Here is a 12,607-nt window from a genome sequence, read left to right as displayed (position 1 = left end):
CAAAAATCAATAATATAATAAAGAATAATAAGTATTATATATGTATGTTTGACTTTTGATCATTCGTACATACAATATCGATGTTCAGGAATTCTGCAATTTCAATTGTACTCCATTGCTTAATGTGACTTTTATTACACTACTTTCTTTGTTATAAAATTTTAGTGCCACTAGCACGCAATCGTAAAATAATTATAACATCATAATGACACAATCACAACTGTAGAGAACTGAGCCTTTCCAAAATAACTTTAAATACGTTACTAAATAATATATTATTGTAAAATAATTGTAATAACACGTGGCCTGAGTAATATGCTGTTCTATATAATGTGTTCATAGTTACTATTAGCATACATTCTATGACCACTATACCTAACAAGATCAGATCGCTTTTGCGTTAAATAATGTTGAGTAAGAGAATATGTCCTAAGAGCTATTTTTATAACATATATAATATGTAAAGATGTTTAAAGTAATCTCCAAAAAACTGAATTTTATTTTATAATTACAGGTTTCTGCGAATAAATAACGGATAAATATTCGATGAGCTAATATATTACCGACTGTAATTATTATTATTCGTCCAAATTACTGAATAGTCAGTAGTCAGTTTTATATAATTATCTTTAGGAATAGTGTAAAAATGCGTAACTACATTTGTGGAGAAAAAGCAAATAGAACCTTATTGCAACGGCGAATTTGAATTGATAAGTTAGAAATTTCAAAAAGTATAGTTTGTTACGCTAGTTTACACTATCTTCTTATATCATACAGCAATCAAGAATGTTATGTAGATTTGTTTCCCTTGAGGATACCCGTACTGTTACTGGATCCTCCATGTATCTATCTGCACATATTTTTATATACTATACTGTATTAGAAATTATCCGCTAGAAGTTTTGTATCAAAAGAATGAGAATGCTTCCCACATTTACCATTGTTTTACGAAAACATCACATAACAGGCTGCCAGCTTAATAATTATGTAGTAAACATACATAAAAATGTCATGGTAGTCCATTTTATTTGATTTGATAATTGGATTTATAAACAAATAAAAAATTATAAACAAATTATTATTTGAAGGTTCTAAAGGCGTAGCTTGAAGACTGAAAAATGATGTCATATTAATATTACAAGTTTTAGTTTAAATTCATCATTTAGTGTTATTATTTTTTTTATGAGTGTTATCTTTTTTTATGAAATTTCTCAGTATAAAAAAGCAACAAAAAAGTTTGTTGTAAATATGACTGTTTTACTATTGACTCACGCGCATTTAGTTTTAGATGACACTTAAGTTCTAATTTTTGTAAGTTATGTTCTATAACGATTGTGTGGTAAGAACACTGCGAGGTGTCGTACTGAAACATTTGTTGCATATTAACCTGATGTAGTGTGATTTGTACGGACCAATGTAAATAAATAAAAGGCATTTGTTTAACATATAGTTTTTTATTTATTTTTTAAAATTTGCTTACAGTGATATGTGGTTAAGGCAGTGACGCGTACTGTCAAAGCATCTACATTTTTGATACTAGCGTCTCGCTCGGCTTCGCACTAGGGCAAGTTATATAAAAGGAATGCGTAAAGCAATATTAATTACATGTTATTAGAGATTAAAACCTTTTTAATAATTATTGTTACGATGAAAATCAATTTTAATAATAAATGTTCAAAGGGACACAATTAACTAAGTGTAAGTATTAGTAATTAATTGGGAAAAAAGATTTCCGCCTCCTTCATAGGAGGATAATATTTAGTCATAGAACATTATATTATTATCAAATCAGGATAAAGTTAAATCTATCTAAGCTGTTTTATATGTCGACAATTCTTAAGTAGCCACACTACTCTTAATAATAACATTAACTAAAATAAGTTAATTACTTTTGCGACTTAATTACGACGATATTATATTCTGCGTATTACACTAAAACTTAATGAGAGAGATGACATTTTTGGATAAGCGATAATGTGTAAGATAATAATGATAATAATGCATATTTAGAAGCATAGCGTATACATGAACGCATTAAATTAGTTTTGCGTTTATGTAATATTAATATTACTAAGGCAAGCGAAAAGAAGTTTCACACTACCTGTATACTTGACCTACATCTACTTAATATTTCTGTCTCATATAATACAAATAAATCAAATTTGGTATCTTTGTACGAATATAATTCTCAAAGAATATTAACAAAAAAATATAATAGTCTATTCAAAATTCATTATCATTCATTCATCATCAAAAGCATACTTATTACATAAATTTATTGTATATTGTTGTAACGGAATTCGTCAAGCATGAAACCATTCGTTACTTACATACTTGCGAGGATTTAATTTACGAGGTTACTACGATTCTAGCTATCGCGTAAGTTTGGGATATTAGGTACAGTAATTTAAAAACACTGTTTTTTTTCTAAGATGGGAAGTGCCCCAATTTACTATCTTAAAGCTAGGACTGTGTAATAACTATTAAATTAAATAAGTCGATTTTATATATAGGTGCTGTTACAGCTATACGATATAAGGTCGCTATACAAACGAGGACCGATATATATTGCTACATTCGATAATACTTTGTTGAAGATAATACAATTTACATAGGTATTAAATCTTAATATATTCTATAATTACTAACAGAAGCAATATACATTCTACAATTTTATAAGGCACTCGGTGCGTGGTAACTTACGTAATAAGACTATGTACGTACCTATCTATTACTTATGCTTTTACTTACGTCAAAGTCAGTTATAAAAGCGCAACTACTTAAACATAATTTAATAAAATAATCACGTAAATATGTATATAATAGTAAAGTAATTAAAATTTAGTAATTAAAGGTTTTTAGTTTTTTAATGTCTTGTTAACATTTGAATTATATTATCTCTAAAAACTCTTAAAGATTAAACTACAATCAAACTGAATTTAAGGCACTTTAACCTGTCAATGCTTTTATGTATGTTTCTAAGTATATATCACATATACATATATTATGATTGATTATATTTAGACATGTATATTGGATATTTAGTAAAACAGGTTTAATTTTAAACATTTCTTAATATCATATCAAAAATCCCTTCCAGCGGGGATCGAACCTGCATCTCCGACTCACCGTGTCGGTGCTTTAGTCAATTAAGCTATGGAACCATGTACCCACTAGTTCAAACTAGGACAAATTTTTTGATATGATGATTTTATATTCGGTTCTTCGAATTAAACGAATAACGGTTTAACGGATTTTTGATATGATATTTTAAAAAAAATGTTTAGAATTCGTGTTGCACGTTAGTGTGGGTAACACAAAAATACATAAATAACAAGTTTAACTTTGTACAGATATCAGTGCATACATTTTTGTTTTATTCTGTCTTATGAGTTAGGTGTTTCCTACAGTTATAAGTTATTAAAACAAAAGAGTAAAAATTACACTTATTTTGCTAAATTTTCTTAATAATATGCTAATTAAAATTTATGAGAATGTACCATTTGGGGCATACTGTGTTGCTAGACTTCCTTTGGACAAGATCAACAATAAATTGTGTTTTTCTCGAGAAGTCTACTTCCCAATAATCATTAGTAATTAACTAGACAAAAGTTAAGCGACACATATATAATACGATTTTAATTTTAATAACGTTTCAATAAATTTATTTTATGGTGGGCTATGATGATACGTGACTTTACATAGATCTAAAAAATACAAATTTGTTGTTATATATAATATTAATATTAATCAAAGAGTTTGTTTTGCTAAAGGGCAATAAAAAGCTATAGTTTTTATTAAGGAAAAATAAGTTAATATTTATAAAAGTATTATCGTTAATAACAAAATAAAACAAACTGCAGAATATATTTAGTAATAGTTATAGTGAGTAAAAATTAAAGTAACAGTTACAACAACAGCTGTTATTTGTTTATTTTTATTAGTGGTAGCGGAGTTTTGGTTTTGTTTCTTGGCTCTAGGTGACTCCACTTTAATAGTTTTGTTCATCATCCAGTAGTAGACGTCGGTTAAACCTTGGTCGTTAAGCTCCGGTCCCACAGTTTTTCTTATGCGTTCATTGTACGTGTTTAGCCAATTTATCTGTGATAAATTTATATATAGTTATATACGAGTTATACGATGAATTATATTTGCCAAATCAATTAGACGTAAATAGATCGAAAAGCAGGTTATAACTTACCTCGTATTCGGTAAGGAGATTTTTATCGATCAGTTTAGGTTCGAAAGGAATAAGCGTAGCCTCTTGAAAACCCAAGTAATTATTAGGACGCTGTACGACTTCCAGAACATTCCCTAACTTCACTCCGAACTTTCTAGCCTCATACCACGCTGGTTCTGAAGATTAAATAGGGAAGAGTACGTATTAGTGACTGGTAAGATTTTTTTGCAATATCGTTTTCTCAAAAAATAAATAAAATAAAATAAAATAACTGAAAGTTAAAAAAAAAATATTACCGATAGTTATAAAGTATCCTTCTCTAAATGTATGTAGGTTAGTATCTTGTCTGTAGTCTATTACAACAGGATCTGAAAATACCGAATAAAATATATATTTCGTAACGCTATTCTTGATTTCAGCGGTTCAACCCGTAACCCTTACGTAAAGATTTATGTTTCGAACACGTGATAATCTTGCCTCTTGACATAGTCCAATTTTATATACATTTTATTATATTCTACGGTCAACCCGTGGCTATGGTATCTGCTACGTCACCGAAATATGGGGACTTTCAAAATTACAATCGCGGCAAGTCCCGTAGAATTAGAAGTAGTCTAGATTCGCTACCTTCTCTTCGATTCAAAGCAGCTCCAACGCCATGTCCCGTCGGTTGTATATAGTCCTGCTTGTGGGCCCAGAGCGGCGCCCGCACGACAGGGTCGGTGTGCGCTGCGGGCAGAGTGGCGGGTGTCTGCAGCGAGCCGAACGCGGCCAGAGAGCGGAGCACGCTCGTGTACGCCTTGCGTTCGTCGCGTAACGGCGTCCCGTAGTGTAGTGTGCGTGTCACTGTGGTGGTACCCTCTGGGGAAATGTGTGTAATTAGTACTGAAATATTTAACGAGTTCAAATAAATTAAGTTTTAAAAAATAATACCGTCATATTGCCCTCCAGACTGTATAACCAAGGTCGAATTAGGAAATATACGTCTATTTGTTTCATTGGTGGCCCTGTACTCCGGTTCGGCGCCGTTTGGGCCGAACGCCACGCGAGTATGCATGGAAAGACTGACGTAGCCGGCCTGAGTTGCGCGAGTTAGGTCCACTTTCATTGCTATAGTTTTTTCGAAAAGACTCGATTTTCCCTATAATTTTTATAACATTTAAACCAAGACAGACAAAAAAAAATGTTTGAATTTAAATTAAAAGTATATTATCTTAAGATGATTAATTTAAATCTTATATTAATTATTTTATTGAAATAAAGTTAATTTCTTATTATTTATATTTTTAAATATACAACGTACCATACTTTCCATATAACACATGACCGTACACATTGCGACGGCATCACGCAGGTGTGCTTTTCTCATTCCTTGTATCTCCGCTTGATTCTTTTGAGCCTTTAAATAAATAATCGGAGACATTTGAAACAGCCTCTTCGACTGTGAAATACTTTGAGCGATTGCAGCTGATGCACCTCTTTGAAAAGTTCCAGCAGTTGGTATGAGGATCTTAGATTCCGTGGCTCGTCGTAGATCCGAGTATATCGTTGTGTATTCATTCACCCTTTAATAACAAATAATTTTAATAAATAATAAACCAAAAAAATTCAATAATGAGTCCAAATTTTAATAATTAGTGATAAATCTTGAAATAAATTTCGATTACCTTGTACAGTTATTCGAAGTCGCAAAACAGTTGTACACAGCCAGTATTTCTCGAACTGGCATGGAAAGTTTTCCGGGCGGTGCGTACACACGTACGTCTTTGATGCTAATGATAACGAATGCCTTCAGAAGTGGTGCATAAGGGTTATCCTTCCCGCGAATGTTGAGAAGCCACGCCACCTCGTCTAATGCGGTCACCACCATCGCGTCCGCACCCATCAATCGTAACTCATTGCGAACTGCCAACACTTTCTCACGCCAGGTCACACCTGTATATCGCGTTTACATTAAATAATATATATATAAGCAAATCAACACTCCTTCAACTGGAAAAAAAAGGTCAATTCTAGTATATTTTTCTTCATGTTATTATACTACTTCTAATTAACTTGTGATATTTGTTGGGAAATAAGTCCTTTCTGGTACATAGTCATAGTCATTCCATGGATTATGGCGACGAGTGACAATTGGCAAAAGGAGAATGTGAGAGTGGTAATGCAGGAGAAGAAAAAAGAGGAAGAATAGGAACCGGGGGACATGCCGTTATAAAACCGGCAGGATGGAGTAGCAAACACCTTGAAGTAATGCTAACGCGGTTCCGGGGTGTTAGTTACTAAAGAAAGAGAGGAGGGTTTTAGTGAGTAAAAATCATATACAACCTGCCAGAAATGGATAAAAGGTGCCTTTTTAAACATTTAGCTCCTCTCTCTAAAAAAAAAGTCCTTTCTGGCAATTGGTTTCATTTTAAGAAAATATTTATTGAATTATATTTACTATAAAATAAATTGTAATATTAATTCTAAATTGCAAATTATTTTTAAACATACGATCTAAGCTTATCTAGTATGTATAACCAGTACACACCGTACCCAGTAATAAAAAGAAATAAAAATATGAATTCTGTCATTCATCATAGTGATAAGAGTAACAATATCATAAATTATTTTTAAGCAGACCTGTATATTCCATCTTGTGTAAGTTGGCTACTATTCGAGAGAACTCTGGCCGTCGTTTCAACGGGTCAGTCTCTTCATTCCACAGCTGATCGACCAGTGTCGGTATGTGCACGAGCTGCAAGCCTTCACGCTGCAAGTTTGTTGACAAAATTTGCCATTCGCCGACGGATGTGAGCCGCGCGTCCCCTCCAATACGACCGTTTCGCCCTGGACGCTCCTGCTTTAACAGATACTGAGTGGCATCGTTTCTTAATTTCTTATGTATCTGGGTGTTATAAATGGCGTGGGTGTCAGCTTGGACACGAGACTGGACTTTACTCTTAAGAAAGGTTTTCATGGTTTTAATATTAAAATGTCCAATAAATGAATCAAATTATAATTTAAATATTATATTTAATTTGTTTTTGGGTTTCTAATACACTATATTACACTAATAATTGGTTACTACTAATAGAAATAATAATAATTCATATAATTCTTATTCTTCTAATTTAATTGTTAACAATTTTATAAATTTTATTGTTTATAAAATATAAACATTATAATATAAACATTTCTACTCAAATGTCAACTGTTCTGTTTTGTACTTTATTTAGTTGATGTTTATAACTGATAAGCGGGTTTTTCTGAGGTAGGAGGAGGAGGAGTAGGTTTCACAGCAGGAAATTTCCAGCTCAAAGTAGGGAGCAGCCCGACTTGGGTAGTTGTCGACCTTACAGAAGATCGCACTGAAATAACACTGTTTTCAAGCAGTGTTGTTTTCCTGTTGGTGAGTAAGGTGACCAGAGCTCCTGGGGGGGATTGAGGATAGGGTCGGCAACGCGCTTGCGTACTTCTGGTGTTGCAGGCGTCTATAAGCTACGATAATCACTTACCATCAAGTGTTTGTTTGCAGACCTAGTTATATTTAAAAAATCGTGTTTTAATGCTGCTGGCTGATACTACATTATTTATAGTCTCCACTGTTCATGACATTGGCGGAATCAACCGTGCCCCACTACTACAACTGAAATCCATTAAACCAATTAATCAATCAAATATTTATAGCTTACATTTTTATGCAGCTAGCTGTAAAACGTCAACCTGAGCGTCACTATGCATCAGCGTCAGTCGTTTTACGCGATTTCACTCTTCGTATTGATTTCAAAGACCCATCGTATATCGTTTCTTAAAGAGTAAACTCCAAAAAAAAAATACAGAAAAAACAAAGGTTTTAAGTTTTCAAAGTTCAGAAAAAAATAGTTTTTCAAACAATATATTGTATCTAAAATTATTGAAGTAAACCTTCTTTACGTACGTTTAACTTGGAGAGTAAGCTGGTGAATGCGTGACGAGAGTGTTGATCGAAAAGTGTGCTCGGGCGAGGCGAACGGAAGTTGAGAGGGCGATATAAGTTAGTGAAGATAGAAAGAGAGAGAGTTATGTTTCGTAAGTTTTACTTCAGTCGTGTGGTCTAAAGCACAATCGTTTTTTTTTTGTTACTGTAAACTTACATCTATATTTATACATATAAAAAAAATTAAAGTGTCCGTCTGTGATTTCAACTACACTAAAACAAGCAAACGATTTAAAAAATTGTGTCTGTCCGTCTGTTTTTTTGTTTGGCCGGGTTTATCTTCGTAACGATTCACCCGATTTTTATGGGACTTTCACTAGGAGAATAGGGATTGTGGAGCTTCTTTTTAACCGACTTCCAAAAAAGGAGGAGGTTCTCAATTCGACTGTATTTTTTTTTTTTTATGTTTGTTACATCAGAACTTTTGACCGGGTAGACCGATTTCGACAAATTTTGTTTTAATCGAAAGGTGGTGTGTGCCAATTGGTCCCATTTAAATTTATTTGAGATCTAACAACTACTTTTCGAGTTATATCTAATAATGCGTTTTTACTTGATGCTTTTTTCGTCGACCTACGTTGTATTATACCGCATAACTTTCTACTGAATGTACCGATTTGGATTATTCTTTTTTTGTTGGAAAGGGGATATCCCTAGTTTGGTACCATGATAAGGAAACCAGGATCTGATGATGGGATCCCAGAGAAATCGAGAGAAACTCTCGAAAATCCGCAATAACTTTTTACGGGGTGTACCGATTTTGATAATTTTTAATTTAATCGAAAGCTGATGTTTATCATGTGGTCACATATAAATTTTATCGAGATCTGATAACTACTTTTTGAGTAATCTTTGATAACGCGTAGTTGCTTGACTATTTTGTCGTCGATCTACGTTGTGTTACTGTGTCGATGTAATTGAAGTCGGTTTTTTTTTTCGTTTGCGAGCAAACACAATTATTATACCGGAAATCAGACTTTTTGTCCGAAAACCGGCGTACCGCACCCGAATATCTACCGCTCAGATATAGATATGAAATAACCAAACGTTTATACATAATATATAATAATACCAGCTGTGCCCACGACTTCGTCCGCGTGGAATAGTGACTTTGGACAGCATTCTTTCGGTTTATTTTGGATTATAAACACCGTCGTTTGGGTATTTACATATTCAACGTGATTCTTTAAATTGGCATAACTTTTTTATTTATGAACCGATTGACATGAAATAAATACTAAATGTTAAGTGAAGCTTATCACAACATATTAGTGACAACCGCATCTAAATCCAATAAGCCGTTTCTGTGGTAAGCGTGCACAAACATATTACATTCACATTTTTACTATATGTATTGATTGATTATAGAGCAGAAAAATTTGTTTGTATGTTTAAACACATTAATCTCAGGAAACACTGTTTCGAATTGAATTTTTTTTTAAATTAACGCTTGTGAAACCATGTGACACAGCTAGTTTATCTAATATAATTTGAAACTAAACTACATATACATATATGGAATGCGAGGTTGCCTTGTTAAAAAGTGGATTTAATCAACGGTTGCCTAGATTTCAGGTCAAATTTTTATGTATATATAAATGTACCATTAGATGAGAGAAGAGAAATTTTCATATCGCTTATGTTATGCTATCAAAAAAATAATAATATTATATTGATGTTGCCTTCTTTAATCAGTGGGCTACCCAACACTAAAGGACTTTATCAATTCGAATCCGTAGTTTCGGAGATTAATACAAACACGAAACAAACTTTTTAATTGTTCTTCATACAGGTGTATATTGAACAAAAAAATACGAAAAATTTTTTTTTTCATGAGTAAAATAACGTTGATTATAAGGTATCTAGTAAAGGGTAAACGTACAGCAATCCATTCAACTATAGTAGGCTGACTGGGGTCATCTGCATCAAGGATCGTCCAGGCGCAGGAGAGAGCGGCACGGGCACGGGCCACGTCGCCTGCGGGCACCCACACAGCGGCGGCGCCGTCTGCAAGTACCGCCGCAGTACCGGCCCCGTCCCAACCGCTAATGTACTCTAGCCGTCGTTCTTCGGGGGACGGCTCCTCACTCTGTAGACCAATAGCGTTCAATCCATATAAATAAAAAAGACTCGCAGAAAAAATATGTAACATAACTAGCCACTGAACCGCTGTTTCACTAGCATATGTTTTTAACTGACTTCCAAGAAAGGAGTAGGTGCTCAAGTCGCATGTGTTTTTAACCGACTTCCAAGAAAGGAGGAGGTTCTCAAGTTTCATGCATTTTTTGTATGTGTTTTACCTCAGACCTTTTGACTGGGTGATCCGATTTCGATCATTTTAAAAAATAAAAAATAAAAAATAAACTTGATATGGTGTTTTGACATCTAATAGAACTTGTAATCAATAGAGTTCAAAAGAGTTCTTTCAAAAAAAGTTCATTAAAGATGAATAAATAAAACTAGTATTATCTTATGTGAATAACTGAAATGTGTATTTGGCTCTGTACCAAGAAATTCAAGTGAGAATAATTCAAAATATTAAGTGAAATAAAAAAACATGTGTCTTTATTTTTGTCGACAGTATAAAATTACATAAATAATAAAAGTTTACTAGTAATACTTTAGTTTTACAAACGTCATATTATACAGTCGTGTGACTGATATTACGTCACTTCCGTTATATATTTTTCTTACGGTTTTAGTCTCACATTTTTCTCAGTTCGGTCGCCCAGCCAAATGTCAAGCCAGCCGTAAGGAACTACGTTCCAAAAAAAAATATTGTTTTATTCTCTTAGAATAATTTTGGTATGCCTATGATGTAAATATATTTTGTTTTGCATATTGTTATGTTCGCTATGTTGTTAAATATTTATATAGGACAAGGTAATGTATTGATGTCAGGTGTTTGGAGACCAAATAGTTGTTTTGTCTTTCCAGACTTTGTGACACTGTTCTTCACTGTAACGTGTTAGAGAAGGTTTTTTGTTAACTGTCGATCCGATCCGGTTTCTCGTTGACATCTAAACTCTCTGATATTGTAGCAAATGTCCCTGCTTCTTCTAAATGACAGTGACTTACCAAATGTTCATCGCTGTAGAAAACGATAAATGCATCTAGAAATGCATTCATTTGTGTATAGCTTGTATTTCTCATAGCGTTGCGTAATTTGCCGAGGGGTGTAGTGGGATTATTGGCGTCAGCACATATCTGTGGTGGCGGAGCTGTTGGTAGGTCTTGGCTGACGATCAGGCTCACTTGGCTAGATGTTGTAGTTGGGGCGAGGGTTGACGTAGTAGTCGGTGTTACACGAACACCAAAGGATACTGGAACAAAACGATATACGATTAGTTTTTATTAAAATGTTAAAAAGTATTCTTATGAACACTATTAATGAAGTGTTTACTTTTTCAGTTATACCGCTATTAGCGCTTTAACTTACTTTTTATTTAAGTGTTAATAATGTAGTATGTGTTATTATACATAGAGAACATTTATAGTAATAATTATCAGCCGTAATCATACAATACAGACGAAACGTTGTTTGTATGTTTGTCACACTACTACCGGCCTCGAATTGCAATATTATGCTCCTTTTCCTTTCAAGCGTAGCGCGATGTTTATAATATAGCTTCCTTCGATAAATGGGCTATTCAACGCTATAATAATTTTTAATATCGGGTCTATAGTTTCTGAGATTAGCGCGTTCAAGCAAACAAACTCTTAAACTTTATAATATAAAAACGCAAAAAGACTACCTTCATCTTGATTTCGAAAAAGCGAAAGAATACCTTCATCTCGCTCGTCTATTTTCTGAAACGTTTCGTCAAAAGGAGAAAGCGGCTAGCGACAACGACGGCCCTGGCGCGGGAACGTACCAGGAGATCAGTGCAAGGTGGGAGCTTGATAAGGTAAAGCTTTCAAAAGCTCATGCGTGAAACAAGGATACAAGAAGGGGCGGGTTTGTGTCTCTCGTTCTAGCACCCTCCCTCCATTCAGATTATTCCTTCTCTTTTGTATTTCAGTCAGTATATATTGGTATCAAATGATGTCTTAGTAGTTAAGTACAAATGGTTTTATTTTATTAATAGATAGGTATTTTAATAATAGGACTACAAATTTATTTAATTCCATAAATAATTTGTCGTCAAATTAATTTACTTATAAAAATATTTATGTAATGGATTATTGAAACTGGTGACTTCTAAAAATATATTATATTAGGTGAAGTGCAAAAAAGTTTTTAATTTAGCTTTGCATTTTCCATACAAATGTTTTCCGATGTGATAAAATGTGCAGTCCCTCTAAAGATGGGAAAATGTGCAGTCCCTCGAAAGACTGAAAATTTTAATAAAAGTTTGCCGTTACTGGTCATGTCAGTCTGATATATAAAAACGAACGTAAGAATATTTACATATTGTGTGTGTGTCTGTATGTCTTAATCAATACTGCATGAGTATAATTTTATACAA

The 12,607-nt window shown here is 33.3% G+C and overlaps 1 protein-coding gene across 1 annotated transcript; it reads right to left on the bottom strand.

Moving 5' to 3' along the window:
* Positions 1-3,903: 3,903 nt before the first annotated feature.
* LOC123655129 (xaa-Pro aminopeptidase 1-like) lies at positions 3,904-12,510 on the bottom strand (the record flags this gene model as incomplete). Its single annotated transcript, XM_045590965.1, has 11 exons — positions 12,504-12,510; positions 11,217-11,461; positions 10,021-10,227; positions 6,803-7,019; positions 5,848-6,115; positions 5,484-5,745; positions 5,114-5,321; positions 4,808-5,041; positions 4,477-4,548; positions 4,202-4,356; positions 3,904-4,101 (listed from the first exon to the last, which is right to left on the bottom strand). Coding segments are annotated over exons 1-11 (2,073 nt in total), but the record flags the coding sequence as incomplete, so codon positions are not given.
* Positions 12,511-12,607: the final 97 nt, after the last annotated feature.

This window comes from Melitaea cinxia, chromosome 7, assembly GCF_905220565.1.
Source record: "Melitaea cinxia chromosome 7, ilMelCinx1.1, whole genome shotgun sequence".
Classification (NCBI taxonomy): Eukaryota; Metazoa; Arthropoda; class Insecta; order Lepidoptera; family Nymphalidae; genus Melitaea; species Melitaea cinxia.
Note: the sequence above shows the minus strand (reverse complement) of the source record. Positions and strands in the feature narration are given on the sequence as shown.